The sequence below is a fragment of the Numenius arquata genome, chromosome 8, assembly GCF_964106895.1.
Source record: "Numenius arquata chromosome 8, bNumArq3.hap1.1, whole genome shotgun sequence".
Classification (NCBI taxonomy): Eukaryota; Metazoa; Chordata; class Aves; order Charadriiformes; family Scolopacidae; genus Numenius; species Numenius arquata.
In genome coordinates, this window is record NC_133583.1 from 35,626,630 (window position 1) to 35,644,210 (window position 17,581).

At 36.0% G+C, this 17,581-nt stretch overlaps 1 protein-coding gene across 1 annotated transcript in view; it reads left to right on the plus strand.

Annotated features, from left to right (window-relative positions):
- CDC73 (cell division cycle 73) overlaps window positions 1-17,581 on the plus strand; it is a 109,258-nt gene that overhangs the window by 14,471 nt on the left and 77,206 nt on the right. Inside the window, exons 8-9 of the mRNA XM_074151375.1 lie at window positions 11,583-11,681; window positions 12,946-13,024. Of these exons, the coding sequence (XP_074007476.1) occupies window positions 11,583-11,681; window positions 12,946-13,024 (178 nt within the window). The remainder of the gene's footprint in view (window positions 1-11,582; window positions 11,682-12,945; window positions 13,025-17,581) is intronic.

Consider the following 17,581-nt stretch of genomic DNA (forward strand, 5'->3'; position numbering starts at 1 on the left):
TGGTCTCATGGCTTTAGTGGTAGAATAATTGCATTCATGAGTTATGGGATAATTACTTGGTATGTGGCACGTACCTGCATGCTACGTGCAGAGTGTTGCTTCTATGAGTCTGTGAGATTTGTAGCAGTCTCACTGCTGAACAGTTGGTAAATTGGGGAAAGCCTTTAATGTTTTAGTCATCGGAAATGTTTGTACTGAAGGAATCTGGGTAGCTTTTACTCCTTTAGTGTTCATATCTTTACCTGTCTTCCAAGGGAAACTTGCAAAGATACTAGGGAAGGAGTAGTATGGTTTATAGTAGTATCCTTGTAATAATAGTGAGATGAGGTAGTGATTTTAAGCAAAAGCGGAACTTGGAGAGAAAGACAAAGACCAAGAGATCAAGTTTGTTCTTGGACTTCAGCATGCAGTTACTTGGAGTAGCCTGATAAATATAGTAGGCATAATAGCAAGTCTCAGTTTCTTTTCGTGCAGGATTCTTGATAGCATGGACAGAAATCAATGAATGTTAATGTTTATATGTTTGTACAAATAACAGAGTAAGTAGATGGGGAAGCATCACTTGTTACCCAGAGCTGTGATTTTATTCCAGAACAACTCAGGGTTTTTTGTTTGCTTGTGAGTTGGTTGGGAGGGTTTTTTAGTTGCTTTTTGACTATTTTTTTTATGTTTTTTTTAAGAACTTTTGTGAAGACCTTCTCAAAAGTTTTTAGGAAACTCGGATATGTTCTTTCAGGGAGATCATTCCTTATCTACTTGCCTGTTCATTTGAAGAATTTTGATCAGGGAAACAGGATACCCCTCTGCAAATGCTGTTTTAACTTTTCTGTATGATAAATCTGTACCAAGCAGATAGTGAAAACTTACAATAAAAAGAATTATCTGCAGTCTCTTGAATCCTCCTAGCATGTTTAAAACCAAAATTTACTTCAGTGGTAGTTTACATACCATATAGCATCTGACCTTTTAATATCTGAATTCCTTTAAAACTCCTGGGTGAATGGTAACAAAGAGTGAGCACTTCATAATGTGCAATTTTATTCTTTCTTTCCAAAAATTGCTTCAGTCTAAGGCAGCTCCTTAAGGTCTCTCTCCACAGAGAAAAACTCCTGTGTGTGAACTTTGAGTGTTCTCTGTGGTAAACAAAGGTGCAGAGATAATTTAAGATGCAAAAGAAAAATACTGAGAAGATCAGACCACAGCAAAAAGAAAAGAATCTATTGTCCTTATCAGCTTTCTGTTTCCTTTGTTTTTGATGTGTTTGAAGAAAGTAGTGATTCCTCCAGCAAGATGCTCCTCAAAAGTATATGCAGATGGCAATTATCTTAAGTATGTTTATGGAGTGTTTACTGTTTCTCCTTTTGGACACATTTTCTGATTATCAAGTTTGCTTTTTACTTCAAATAGCCTTTTTGTGTTCCAGATTTTGTTTTTCCTAAGTCTCCAGTGCTGTAGTGTTCTTTTTCAACATCTTTCATTCTTTCTGCCATTTCATTGCATTCTGCCCTTTTGGATGCTGCTTTTAATTGTCTTCTGATAGCATCTTCGTTGTCAAGTAGCACCCTGTGTGGCTGTGGGTTGGGTTTTTTTGTTTGTTTGTTCATAAGAATGTTGAATTTGAATGTGTTGATACACCTTCAGCAGCTACCTCTCTAAAGTAGGTACTGTGAACTAAATCAAGAGGTGCTTTTCCTTTTGTGACTACTTTGGCCAGTTGCTCCCAGAAGCAATTACTTATGATAGCTAAAGATGTAATCACTGCATCACTTCCCTTTTTGACACTTCTCCAACCTGCAAAGTAACTGCAATCTCTCATAATTAGTTTTCTTCTTTGAAAGTCTCCGTACTGTCCCATTTATATTGGCAATGTAGCCCCTAATGCTCTAATGATTCGGGACAGGTTATCATTCTTTGGTTGTATTTCGTAGTTTATTTGACTGAACTTTCTATAATGTATCTGTACAACCCCCTCTGTTACCCTCTTTTGATCAGATGTTGCATCAGTCCCTGGCTGTGTTTTTACTGATATTTGTGAGGTTCGTATTGTTTGTAAAATCAGACATTTTAGTTCTGTCCTCTTCTGTCTTTAAGATTTCTAGAATTTGCGTTTGCCAATTTTTTTTTTTTGTTTTGTTTTACTTAGAAATTTTGTTGAGATATTTTTCCATAGTTTTCTGCCTGATTATTATGCAGTTCTACCTTCTTTTGGAAGCAGTGTTTGATTGAATGACTAGTGGATGAGTCATCCTGCACTGTCTGTTTTAAACATCTGTTGGCCTCCCCAAGTCTGTAGTGTAGTCGTCTTCTAGATTTTATGAATAATGTGACATTTTTATGTAATCACTTTTCAGAGCCAAATTGCATCTGTTTAGTCTAAGGGTTTGGGTTTTCTTCTCTCATAGTAGCTTAATTTTAGAACTATTTGAGAGGATATATTGTTTAAAGGAATTTAATTTCAGGTTTGGCTAAAGGCATGCAACAAAACGTTGCTGTCTTAATGAGTCAACTGACAGTCTAACCAACTGGAAATTCAGACAGGTTTCAAAAGCAATAAAAGTACTTGATGCTAGAGCTCCTTCTGAATTCCTCTCCATTCTTTGAGTGAGCACAATTTTGGGGACTTTAAGAAATTAATCTCTTCTGTTTGTCCTCACTCTTCATGCAGTCCAATTCTCAATCTTCATGAACACACACAAAAATCAGGGCAAGGGAGTTGCTATCTTCAGACCTAATACAGCTGGATGTGCTGGGGGAGAGAAGCAGTGCAGGTATAGGGAGAGAAGTTTAAAGAAGAAAAAGTGGACATGATTTAATCTGTAGATTGATATTTGGACAAGGTGTCTTGATGCTGTGTCTCACTGTTTTATTTGGTGGCCTTTTTTGTATAAAGCAGACATAATAGTTTCGGATGCTCATGTCAGAAGACTATGAATGAATTCTTGATAATGTAGCTGCACCATCGATTATGGAACCTATTTTTGGAGAACAGATTAAGTTTGTCAGATTTTTATATGTGTTAAATCAGTTTGACCTGGAATACTGTCTGGTGAAGATATGTCAGAACTAACATTGACACTTTCAAAACTGCAAATCTTAAGGGAAAATACTAAGAAAAAAATTACTACTTTTGTAACTTATTTATTGAGAGAACCATTGTGTATAGAACTGGATATCTTTTCAGGTAGCTAAAGTTTTGAACCCATACATAAAATATTTACCATCATAAGTGTTTGGAGTGTTAAATTTTGGATTACCGTTTTGCAGAGGTTTCAGTTCAGTTTTGTACATGTTCGTAGATGAATGTCTGGTTGTTTTGTAAAACAAATGATTGAACACGGAGAAAAAACTGTGTTTATACTGAATTAGATTCCTTCTTTTCATGTCCTTCTTCTATCTTTTCCTTCCTGAATTATCATCTGATATTTATAATCTCCTGTAGCAGGCTTCAGTAATCTTTTCCTGAAAGAAAACCTTCCTCATTCCATCTCTACTGTAAATATGCTTGTGGCACTTCAGTTCTTCCTGTAGGAACAAATTAAAGTAGCCTAAACAGGAGCTTCAGCCTTCACAGGTGTATTTGGAGGGTGTATTTTTGTTGGTGAGTGCTGATGTACTTGATTTTTTTTTTTTTTTTTTTTAATCTCCCAGATTGCTCAGAAATATTTCTTAGATAAGCAGCATGGTAATTGAGTGGGCTGGGTTGAATGTGCTCTACTTCTATGTAGAGAAATCTTAAAATTCGAATCTTGGAAATGCACTAATACTGCCCTTGTGAATGTATAACTTTTTGAAATGAACCAGTGTTCTTATAGGAATAGTAAGCTCTGAGCATTTCTGGCATTTAAAAAAAAAATTATTCATCCTTTTCTTTGTAGGGATATACTGGAGATTGTTGCTAAAACTTTTAATTTTTGGCAGCACTCTTCAGTCATATACTCGCAACTGCAAGAAAACAGTAGGATGACTCTTTTCTCGAGTGAACTTTAACCCTATGTACAGGAGAAATAACATAATCCATCCTGTTGAACATATGGGAAGTCTTAAAGGTTATACCGTATAATCTTTCTGAATTGCTTCGACTAAAAAGCTGGAGCAACATGCTTCATGAGTCCATCCATACACAGACACACATTTATGTAGCTGTCTGCAGCAACTGCATGGGACTTTTCCAGCAGCTGGTTTTGTAGATTTCTTGGCCTCTTTTAACAGATCTGTAAATCCCTACTTTCCTCGAGCCTTGTGTAAGTCTTCTGAAGATACTGCAAGGCACTAGGAGTCTGAGCGACCTGTGTGGCTTCTTAATGTTATTGTGTGCCTGGGTACGTTCCAAGGAAAAGCACTGAAGTGGAACCATGTAAGTTAGATGTGAGAAATCTGAATTGGAGGTAAACATTTTTCTAATGGCATTAGTTGTGTATAAAATAGAAGAATGATCAGATGTGGGCTTCTTATACAGGTTATCTGTTAATAATGGAAAAACTCTTTAGAATGTTAAAATATCCTTTTGTCAATATAAGATTGTTTCTTTACGTTTTACTTGCATATTACTTGATAGGGCTACCTGGTAGATTGGAATGTTGAAGCAAAGGTCTCATTTATTACTTGTTGTTGCTCCATTTCTGCAGACTGACCAATTTGATTCTGTCACAATCTGGGTAGTTAATCTGTTCCCTGTTTAATATTTACCAAAAAATTAAGGGACTATTCAGAGTTATGGCTTTTATATATATATAGTTTTTCCTCTTTCCTTTGCCTGAATCAAGTAAGATGTTTTTCTGCCTTAATCCTGGTATTTTTATTCTCTGTTCTTATGTGAAAGGCTTAAACGAGGCTATCCAGCACATATTTTTCTTAAGCTTTGCTTTGAAAGCACAGAAATCTTACTTTGTATAACAAGCAATTTGTTTAAATAAACAACTCTTTATGTTGTGTGATGGTTTGTTTTTTTTTTTTTTTGAAACCTTCATCATTTCTTTCAGATTTGATATCTTTAGTTATTGCAGTCCTGTTGTAATGTCCTAGTTAACTATACTTTTCTTTGGGAAAAAAAGGTTCATGTGCGGTGTATTGTGTATCTATAAAAAAGGACGTTAATACAGCAGAAGGGAACGGACTCGGCTGTAACTTCATTTTATAGAGGATGACTGAGTTGTATGCATTAAAATCCATAACCTTGATTTTATTTCCCAGTGACTGCCTCGCCCCCAGCTTCTGGGGTATGTTTTTGTGCATAGTGATGAGAAGTCCAGAGCTGAGTAAGATGATTGGAGTTTAGAGCTGACCTAGCCAGAGGGATTAGCGCTTTCCTGGTATGTGGTGTTTACCTTGGATATAACTCACAATTGCAAATTTATCTAATAGAGTGAAATGCTCTGAACTATTTCAGAACTTTATTTCTTTGTGGTTTTCTGTATTCCTGTATATAAGTATTAAATAACAGGACTTTTCTTTTTTCCCAAATGAATCTCATCTTTATAGTGGTCAATACTTTTAGTTTCGTGTTATCACCTGGAAAACATTACCACTGCCGTTAGTACTTTCATACTTTATTTTTTATATTGATGTCTTTTATTTGTAGGGTTGATCCTTTTAACAGTAACTAACATATTTGAAGTAAATGCTGTGAGAAATCACTTTTACAGTTACTTTCAATTCTCATATTTTAGTTCTGATACCTTTTGAGCATCCTTACTAGTGACATCACCTGTGAGGGAATTAATACTACAGTTATAATCACAATTCCAGTAAATTCTTTTATATGATCTTGTAGCTGGAAAATATTTAAATTAAAAAATTTTTATAGCAAGACTAATAGTATCTTACTCACTTCTGACAAGTTAAAGTTCTGAGAGTAAAAGTTTGGATATTTTAAAAGAAATTATTTTATTCTAAAAGCAACTTTATGTTTGGGCTCTAGGTGGCAGAATTGTTCTATGTTCCTCAAATTCACAATAGTGGTGAACTTAATAGCAAAATTGAAAAGGAGAAGCTGTGCCAGGTTAATAGCAACTCGTATTCTCATTAGTGCTTTCAAATGGAACAAGTGTGTGGTTTTAGAGTGGCTGTGCACAAGTGTATGGCATGGTACAGCTTAAGTTCCCAAACTCCACTTTATTCTGTGTTAGCTTACTTAGTAAAACTGGGAAGGCCGTTATATTGCTGCTAGGCACTAGTGCAGACATTTTGAATACAGCACTTAAAGGAAAGAAGGGCCAGATTATTATTAAAAAAAATGTATTTATATTGGGCAATGATGAATCTTGTTTTCTAAATAGATACCTCAAATTTGTGAGAATAATCTGCAGAATAAAGCATTGTTTCCTGAAAGAAAATTTAGGTCAGCTATAAAGTGATTTCACCATTCTTAAGCACTTCTTATATAACTATTTAAAAAAAAAAAAGTATTTCCATATGCTGCATCCATAGGAGAAATAAACTTGGATTACGTACGAGAGGGATTTTCAAGCAGATTTTCTGTTGTGCTGTATCTTCAGGATGTTGTAGTGTTGCTGGTCTTCCATGCTTCTGAATTAGCCTTTGTACTACTTAAAATTAAATGTCTCAGTTGCCTTTCATATAATACTCTTGCTATAAAAAAAATTAGTGAAGATAATACAGAACAAGTGAGGAGTGGAACTTTTTACTGAAAAAATGTTTTCAATTCAATGTAGTAGACTATAATGATACTTAAATTTTTTTACTAGAACATAAAGAAATGTTACTTGATTCTCAGAGTAACTTTTTGTGAAAGGGAGTGTCTGATTTTTATGTTTTTCCCAGCGCTTAGTAACAAGTTCATTTTCATTAATAGTTTTTTATAGGTTCTCTAATCTGACATCTTAAAAAAATTGTCACATACTCTGCTTCAGTCAGTTAGGTATGTAAATTCCAGTACTTCATTGCAGATTTCTTAAACTGCTTCTTTACTGAAAACACAAGTAAGACAACCTGTTTATTTATGTGGTTCTTTCTAAAGTTGTCAGTGTGGTGGTATTCTTGTTGTATGACTTACTGTAGTATGGTATGTTCAGGTCAAAAGTGGATGGAGAGTGGTTTGAGAGGTACCGTGAGTTCTCTGCAAATGTGCCTGTCAGTGCAGTTGGGCATCTTCTGCATTTTACGTGTTACACAAATGAAAGCAAATAAGGGAAATGAGAGAGGTACATGTGCATGTAATTCAAAAAGGAGGATTTACCTGATCACAACTATATAATTCAAGATCGTGTTTCTAGTTGTGGCCTTTATCTGAAGAGTTCTTGTTGAAGGAGAGGAAATATACTGGATCAAAAATGATGGAAATTTTTATGGTCTGAATAAGCACAGTGCAGAAAATACCAATAGTTCACATAGTTCTACCAATATATTTACATGCTTGCAGTTGCTTACAACTGTCCCTGAATATCACTCTTTCATATGTCCCACCTTTGATCTGAGGGTAACCTAGCACACAATATTAAGTGCAGTGCTTTAGGACTATCTTTAAATTAGAAAAGGGAGGAGGAGAGATCATCAGCTTCAGTGTTGGTGAAGAGTTTACAAGTTGAAGATACAGACTCATAGGCATGGGAGAAAGATGCCTGAAATGAAGGAATCCAGATTTAAATGTGCTTTAAATTTAAATGTGCAAGATATTTTATTTTTTTTTAATATACAGTTCATCAGTTTGTATTCCATATGAACATTTTTTCAATTTCTGCTGTGCTTCTCTGAGACCACCTGAATACTGTTTACATTTATGTCATGCAGTACATAAGAATTGCTGAAAATGTGTGATGGGAATATTGTGTTTCTGGTACTGCCTCATGCCTTTCAATCTGTCAGTGGCTGCAAAGGACTTAGTAGTACGTCTGAGCATATCAAGTTAACGTCTAAAGAAGTGTGGTAGGGGCTTGATTCTTCTTTCTCCAGCCCTACTATAAGTTTTGGACAATGTTTATAGTGTTCTGCAGCTCTCCTGGGATAGAAGTCCAATAAGAAATCCCTACTGTCAGCTCAAGTAACAGTTTATTGGAGTTTATATGTTGTTCCTGGGTTCTTCTCTCTGCAGTAAAATACCAGAATTTAAAATCTGATTAAAAATTGCTTACAACTTAGCTACAGGGAAATTTTGAAGCCCTATAAGCCATGCTGTATAACAACATTATGTGCTTCTAGTTTAATATGTTAGGTTTAATCTTCTATTTTTGTTCAGATGATTGAGAGGAAGTATACTTTTCTTTTTTTGCCTCAAGAATTGTTTTCTGTGAAGTTGAAACAATGTTTCTCCTTGATTATCATTATTAGAAAAAAGATAATTATATTTATTTGATGGCATGATAAAGCTGCCATTGTAACTAGAAGTCTTTGTTAATGAGCATTAGGGTTGTGGCTAGTTACAGAAATTAGAGATAGGTTGCAGAATGAAGATTGCTGTTTTTTAGAATAAATTGTGATATATTTAAATTAAAGCATTTTTATTACAAAAGGAATCTTGTTAGTGATGTAACTTCATTAAGTCTTCCCCAGCAGAACAGGCTGATCTTGCTTGCTCTGGTATTTCTCCTCAAACAGCCTGGTTAAATTAACGCCAGTGATGGTAACTTGACTTGGTTTCTGTTAGTCACTATGTTGGCAAGGGATAGAGCATCTGTGCCAGTAAATTTTGAGAATTTACATATTGTTGCAGGCTTTCCTAAAGAACCTGTGTGACTCCCTGTAAGATAATTATGTTTATCTGACCATAGCTGCTGTTACAGATTATCTTCTGACTACCATTGTTTTCCCTTCCATTTTACATCTAGTGCATGAGTCCTCTTTGAGGCATGAGTGAGGATGGGTGGAAAAATCTATTACGATAGGGCTTTATTTAAGACAATATCAAAAGCCCGATTTGGTAGTTGCTGAAACAGTTGGCCTCTTCCTCTTTTTATTTTTCCTTCTTTCCCTAATATGAGTAATTCTTATTAGGTGTAGACATGGTTGGAATCAACAAAGAGAGCTTTCATGGAAGTAGCCGAGCTCTAGGCACCTAATGACAAGAATTGATGGAATTGTCTTTTTACATACACTAAGGATTTTCTTAAGCGTTGTTTTTTTAAGGCATGTTCAGAATTTTAAGATGGTGCAGAGAAACAGGTACTTCCTTTTTTTTTCTGCTGTATCCCTCAGATCAGAAGTTTTTGGTAATAAAAATGTTGCACTTGGTATTAAGTTTAACTAAATCTAGGGCAGAAGCTAGGGGATATTCATATTCTGATCTCTGAAGGGATGAACAATGAAAACTTAGTGGTCTTGCAACCCTGCAGGGCTTTGCAAATCAGTTGGTACCTGCATTGGATTTCCTACTCGATCATTTTTCTGTCACAGTAATATAATCCCACATCCCCAACCAAGCCACTGTACAGCACGATGATGATGTTAGTATGAGTGCTTGTTAAAACACTGCTGTTTTTTCCACTTCCAAACAGATATTAGTTGTGGCCTTGGGGGACCTGCATTTTCATGCTGTAGAAAAAAAGACATCAGCAAGAACACTTTGTAATTCCATGCTTATTAGTGACTTCTTTTCAGCAGATGGGAAAAATCCTGTGGGTTTTTTACCTTAAAGAATTTTAAATGTGGTCCTGGACATTCAATTTCTATCTATTAAAATCTGAGATGCTAAAATGCCTTTGAAAAATTCATAATTTGAAATTTAAGCTCACTTTGAGAGTATGTTAACTGTAGGTTTTATGAATGAAATATGGATGTGAAAGCTGGTCATAGCTTCTTTGTGACTGAAAGATGACTTGGCTTCTACATGGACAATCACTCTTACAAAATTCCTCCTCTTGCTATTTAATTAATTCCTCCTTCTGAATTTCAGAAGACTGAGTAGCTTGTTGTTTCCAAGAGACGGTATGTGATAGAGCATAGCAATGACAAGAATTGTGATTTATGTGCTGCCCAGTCCATGGTTTGGGAGAAATCTCTGAGATTACAGTAAAAGTGTGTAGTTTGACTTGATTTCTGAAGAACAGAGCTGATCTTGAGTATCATCATATAATTGATATGTGTACGGCTCACAGCTCTTTAAAGGTTTTCTTTTCCCAGGATTTTTCTGACTAAAAAGAGCTTCAAAAACAGTTTTGTGTGAGTTCTTTCAGTCTTTGTGAAAAGAACTGGGTTTCCTCAAGGAATGGCTTTGCCTTTATAAGTGGTTTCTGGTGGTCTTCCAGTTCTTGCCCCTCTGGTTTGGAGCAGATTGACAACATTCTGACTGAGGTCAAGTGCCATAAGCTTAGAGAAGTTTTGTGTTGCAGCTCTCTCTAAATGATTTCTACAAAATTCACCGCAGAAGTCTTTGTTTTGTAATTCATGCATTTGTTTTGTAATGCCAGTGGCGTTAATTAACACCACGTTAGTGTACAATACTCTGGAAGAATCTCAGCATTTTGTGAATACTTTATACTATTCTGAACCAGTAAAAAAGCCATTTTCCTTAACTGATAAAAGGTTTCTTTTCCTGATGAACCATTACTGAAAATTGTCAGTAATGACACGCATTGTGTACACATATCTCTCTAGATTAAAATGCCTATTGAGCGGTAATGTAATAAGCATATGCCTTTCAAAAGTTTAATTAGTGCTTACACTTTTGTTTAGAATAAAGCAGTCCTACCACCAGGAGGAATATGTTTTAAATACCTTGACCAATATATTTTTTTCAGTTGTGCCTCAGTGACTTGGTTATCTGACAAAACACTGCATGAAGTTATTAGAATTATCCTGGATCACTCTTGAATCAAGGATTTGTGAATGTGATCTCTGTGCTTGCTTCCTCCAATTTAAAATGAAAGGCTCTACTGCTTAAATTGGTGCCAAATGGAGTGAAGTTGTAATTCAAGACAAATATTAAAAGAACTGCACCACAATGTGACGGGGTTGTGCTTGTGAACTGTTAACCAGTTGAAGCACGTTCTGCTCTGCTCAAGAGCCTTGCTGGAAAGTGCAGGAGGTGGCTGCCTCTACCTTGCCTCAGCTGCTCCAGAGGGATCAGGGAAAGCCTCCTGAGAGTTCCTATGGACTCTTCCCAAAGAGCAGCTGAGCATGCCTGGGTGGAGGAAAGCTTCTTGTAGCACAGGGTTGGGCAGACAGAGGGGCTGTGCCCGAGACATCCCGTCAGGAGCCTAAAAGCGAGCAAACAGGCTCTCATTAGTGGATACCTACCTGGGCCTCTGAGGTGAGACTTGTCCTGGAAATCTTGAGTAAAAGTTTTTCCTTCTTGCTACAGCACGAAGAGTTCCAAAGGGACTGTAAAGGCATGGTAGGCAAGAAAGGAGAAGGAGATTACAAGCACTTAGTGAATAGTTTGGTTTACCTGTGGTGTAATGAAGCCAGTTAGATTTAGCAAGTTTGGGCCTCAAAGAATAGAGGGTGGCAGTGATGCCTTAGAACTCTGTTTATGTTTGGATCCTGTCACAGAAAAATACATCTATTAAAATTGGCGCATGGGTTTTGTTTTTCTGTGAAGCACAAGTTAACCAAATGGTGTCTTGCACCTGTGGTGTTACGTGAAATGCAGATAGGCAGCAAGGTTCACAGGTATCTGATATGTTTTTCAGAACTTTGCCAAGAATATTTTTGCAATTCTTCAATCAGTAAAAGCCAGAGAAGAAGGCCGAGCACCTGAGCAAAGACCTGCACCAAATACAGCGCCAACGGTAAGAGCAGTGCTTTGGTGAATGTGAAGGCTGTGACATCAAAAGTGAGAGCAGAGGGTCTTGTCATTATTAAATACAAAATTTGTTTTGGCTTAGTTCCAATGAATGCACAACTTGCAAGCGTAACTTCATAGATATTCTTTGACTTAAATTACTTAAATTTATTGGTATTTAAAGAGTTGAATATTTTAATTTGTTCAATGTGTTCTTCTTACTTAGAGATTAAACTGCAATTGCCAGCTTCTGCATCTATCAAACACTAGTGACATCCTGCATGTATTTGCAAGAAATGTATTAGAGGAGACTACTGCCATTTCAAACAAAATGTTTTGCTGTTTTTCTGACAGATAGGGTAGCAAATGTTTAAGAATCTGGAACATGACTCACGAGTGGGAACAGCTTGAACCAGCTTTCTTTTGCCTCTAATAAATAATAGAGCTCTAAGTCTCCTTATTTAAGTCTATCTAGGTATTAGACAGGATTTGTTTTATATTGTAGCGTTTACTATTAAGTTCTATTAAACCTAATATATTCTTGAACTGAGTGGCAGTCTGCTGTAAAAGCTATTTAATCATACTTGGATTTATTTTTGCTGCTACTGCATTTAACAAATAAATAAATGTAGATAGCAAGATGAATTTCAACATTTAAATATTTGCTTTGTGTTGAATTTTGTAAATTGTGCAAGGGACTATTCAAAAGCCCTGTTCAGAAGAGTTGTGAATACATAGCTAAGCCATCCACAAAAAAAGATTGGATTGGTATTTAGTGTGCCTCTAGGTTGGTGCTTTTTTAAAACTTTTTTTCCTAGAATGCCTCTTTTCCCCTCCAAATTTGTTTTTGTTCAGTAGTTTAGCAGAATTTTAGCTTAATCAGGCTGGCAAGGAACGTTTTGTGCATGTGGCTGAAGGCTTAATCACAGTTGTCAGTTGACAAGTTTTTTCTCCGCTAATTCTTGAGATATTACAAAAGCACAGTGATCTCATAAAACTTACAGATTTTAGCTAATATAGTTTGTTACTGCTACTTTAGTTTTGCCTCGGGTTGTTGTCATTGCTTTGAGTATGTACTTCTAAACTCTGTTTCTGTGAGATTGTAAATGAATGTTGAAGGGAAACATACCAGAAATTTCAAATGCATTGAAACTTCTACAGAAGTGAACTGATTTTATGCTCTTGAGCAGTTCCATGTAATACTTTATGAAGTTCAAAAAACATCAAATATCTTTCAGTATATTTTAGAAATCTTATTTAATCTGTTTTAGGATCCCACCTTACGAAATAAGCAACCTATTCCAGCTGCCTATAACAGATATGATCAGGAAAGATTCAAAGGCAAAGAGGGTAAGTTAACTGTAATGCTTCTTCTAAAAAAAAAAAATAAATTGGGAAATGAAACCGATGCATTATAAAGTTTGGGTTAGAGGATTTTCTGTGCTGTTACTCTTCAAACTTAAGAAAACACTAAAAAAAAAAACCAACTGTAACTATGCCTAAAGATAGCTTTTCAAAGTAATAAAGTAAAAAAATACTATTTATTAAAAATTATTTAGCTTAGGAAGCAAACTGAAAGCTTAAAACAAGAACTTCTTTTTATTTGTTTGGGGAAGGTCATATGTAATTAATAAAAGCAGAATTGCAAATATGACTGTCAGGTACATAAAATGAAATACATTGCCTGTCCTCAAACAATCACAAATACTTTACATGTTGCTTCCAGTAATTACAAATAAGTATTATTAGCTTGTTATGTCTCTTTAAATTACAAAGCAAACCAGTAACAGCAGTGCAAGATATTAGCTCCCTTCTGAAAAGAAGATGGACATAATCTACAATATTTGAGAATTCTCACTTATTTTAAAGCAGGGTGGATGGTTGAACTTGAGTGATGATTTCTTTCTAACTCAGAATTTTTCTTCTGTCCCCCTTTTTTGCAATCTTCTGTTTTAGTACCAGTTCTAGTTATTTCATGTCCATGTCTTGCTGTGGTTTTACTTTGCAAATCTTGTTTATTGTGGTTGGATGTTTTTGTGTTTCTTGCAGAGGGCAAGGCCAATCTTGTTACACTTCTGAGTTACCTCTTCCTTCTAGCTCTCAAACAAAATCGTTCTACTTCTTTAATGAAACTTCCTGTGCATGCTTCCAAGGGCTTTCTTTTCTGGCTGCAAGAACTTATATTCTGCTAAATGCTATTTCTAAACTGTAGACGAGTAATTCAGCTTATGTCTTTTAGAGTATTTGGCTTTGTCCAAGTTAGTACTGTTATTTTGTTCAGGGCAACTGAGTAACATTCATAAGCTGCGTATGTGAATTCTCGGATTTTGTGGAAGTGCTATACTGTAGCTGATTGTCTTTAATCTTATATTGAAATAACATGATTGCTTTTGCAATATAAATACTTAAAAGCAAGAATATATTACAGTACTACTTGGATATTCAGTTTTGATTGTAACTGCAGAAAGAAAAGCATAAAATATAACACCAAGGAGAATATTATGCTGTAAGAAATTTGTGAAGGTTATGTTTTCCTTGCACCTCATACTGGAAAATGTACAAGAATTTCAGAATCTGACTGTAGCCATCTCTGAAGCTATTTAAAAAAAAAAAGTTTTGTAAATATGCACTTACATATGAATACATCCTTTAGTTTTATGGATTTTTTTGTGTGTGTGTAACTTATAATAAGAAATTTGGTCAGATATTCTATTATATCCTCTTGAAGTCTATTCCCTGTTGGCCTCGATATACTTCTATTTCGGTGCAGTGGTTTTTATTTACTATTATTCATTGACAATTGTGTGGGGTGTGGGAGAAAAAAGCCAACGCAGGATTTTTTCTAGCTTTTTCAGCATTGAAAAACAATCTACAAGTAGCATCCATGAAGAATTCATTGTTGTAATAAGAGCCAAGGGAATTTAGGAAAGAAAGGAAAAAAAAAAGAAAACAAACAAAAAAACCCCACCACCCAACCCTTCCATGAATATTTTTACTAGTATTTCTTCAGTTTGTTTCTAATAATGTTTTAAATCTTTGACTTGTGTATTTGCCAACTAGTTTTCCTTTTACTACCATTTACCATTAAGAGCTAAAAATAGTAAATATCTATACTGCACAATAGAAATAAAAGGCAGAGAAAGAAATTAATGGGCAAGTGTAACAGTTCAAATGTACCAATGCATATAACTCACGGTGGACTCCTTTACAACAAGAAACTTAATAGAGGAATGGTCTGTGTCCTTGTAGAGGACAAATTACATAGTTCTAGTAAGCAACCCACATAAACAACATCAAAGAGAAGATCAAATGATTGCCAGAAAAAAGAAAAAAATGTTTCTACCTGTAATTAATACTGGTGAAAAATCCATTTGTATGTTATGTGATTCTGAGAATGTGGTCCTGGTGTTGCGGTCAGTGCTGAAGTGGACTGGACGGGGCTGCAGCTCTTGTTTCAGTTAAAAAGTGCTTTTGTAATGTGGAGGTTATGAAATGCCTAAAATGATCATATTCTATCTGGGTAGTTACTGTTATCACTCTGCATTTTTCTAGGACTTGCTTATGTGCCTTGACTTTCCAGTTATATTTGGTTTAGTCATATACAGAGTTAATTTTGTATTTCAGTTTTCTAGGTGTATTTAAAGAAATACATAGTTTAAGAATAGCACTGGTGTAATAGCAAGTTAGAAAAGTGTAGGCTAGCACTGGAAATACATTCTTTTGAACACCCAGTTTGTATTTCAAATACAAGATTGACTTATGAAAAGTACTGATACAGCATTTATGGAAGCTGTGTAGAATTAGTAATTAATGTCTGGATTTCTTAGGAGAGGACTTAAAGATATTAGAGATCTTCCTCAGCTCCAAATTAACTGTAGAAAATAACAGAAGACCTTACTTCTGGGGTATTCTATTATAATACTATAACTTTAAAATTATAGTCTAACTGAAACTCAGAATGCACGTAGTTTTCAAAAGCCATAATTATGCTTTAACGTTTTCCTGTGACATTCAGTACTAGTAATGTGATTTGCTTAAAACTGAACTATACACATCCCTTGCAACCGTATCACAAGTGAACTCATTCCTTAAAGGATTTTTAATTTAATAGCCCTCAAAATTAAGTTGTGGCCCCTAAATACTCACTGGAGAAGTGAGATTGCAAGCAGAAATAGTCATCAATAAAAGTAAAAGAAGGCATTTTTCGTTCCTTAAAGACTATTTTTTTACAGTTAATCTAGTAAGAATTTGGAATTACATGTGTTTATGGAAAGCTTGTAGTAGTGGGGATTTTGGGAAGGAAGTCGGATAGGAAAGAAGGATGACTATTTAAGTTCTAGGTATAATAATATCTTTATACCATTGTATCCATGTGTATTAGTAATTATGGGTAACACCTGAGATAAAGGTGAACCGTATAGCTTTGTGTCACTCTTCAGAGTTTCCACTTCTTACCCTTATGTGACTGTGTGTGTAGTTGGCTAGAGATTGTGGATGGGAGGATTGTATGTGGAGAAGGACTTGGGGATGTTGGTGGATGAGAAGCTCAACATGAGCTGGCAATGTGCGCTTGCAGCCTGGAAAGCCAATCCCATTCTGGGCTGCATCAAAACTCGGCTCTGGTGAGACCCCACCTGAGTACTGCATCCAGCTCTGGAGTCCTCAGCACAGGAAGGACGTGCACCTGTTGGAACAAGTCCAGAAGGGGGCCACTAAGATCGTCAGAGGGCTGGAGCACCTCCCCTATGAGGACAGGCTGAGAGAGCTGGGGTTGTTCAGCCTGGAGAAGAAGAGGCTCCAGGCAGACCTTGTAACAGCCTTCCATGACCTAAACGAGGCCTACAGGAGAGACTCTTCATCAAGGAGTGTAGGAATAGGATGAGGGTGAATGCTTTTAAACTGAAAGAGGGGAGGTTTAGATTAGATATTAGGAAGAAATTCTTTGCTGTGAGGGTGGTGAGGCACTGGCACAGGTTGCCCAGAGAAGTTGTGGATGCCCCATCCCTGGAAGTGTTTAAGGCCAGGCTGGATGGGGCTTTAAGCAACCTGGTCTAGTGGAGTAGGAGGTGTCCCTGCCCATGGCAGGGGGGTTGGAACTAAATGATCTTTAAGGTCCCTTCCAACCCAAACCATTCTATGATTCTATGCATGTAACGTGTGTAGTAGTGATTCTGGCTAAAGATTGAAACAAAGACAAGAGAGGCAATATCTCTAAGTTTTTTTTCTTTTCTCACCTGTTTGCTCTTTCCTCAGAGGTATTGAAACTATAGGAAGAATTTACAGTAGTTCTCTAGTTGCATCATGACTGCAGCTTGATGTCTATCTGCAGTCTCATATAATACTACAGTATTCATGAAGATCTAAAGAGGTGAAGTTTTTTTTCTTTGATTATTTGTGTGGTTTAGTACAGAATTTTTCCATTAACAGTCTTGTTCTTAGCATAAACAATTCAAAGCTCGTAGAGTGAAGATGGTAAATTTAGGAATTTTAACAAAATGCATTAAGTAAACTGCTGAGTTGCAGCCAAATTTCTTCGCTTCTTGTGACGGATCATTATTTCTGGTGTGGTGTATCAGGATGCCTTTCTGGCTTACTTAAAATCTTCATGCCAGATGGGGCAGGCTTTGCTGCTAGAATGGTTTAGATTGCTTCAATAGTAAATGCAAGGGGGGGGGGTTGTAATAGTAAGGTACTATTGAAAAACAAATAATCAGGTACACCTGCAGTCAGTGGAACTGCTTACGCAGCCCTGAGTCAGTAGTTGGTATCTTTCTCTCAAATGGGTGTCTTGCTGCTGCAGCTTTGGTTAGGCAGCAAAGAGAAATCTTTCTTTTGACATTCTTCAAGTTCTGTGCTATATGCCACAGGAAATGTATTCAAATGTCTTTTGCAAGTAGGACTTGTTAT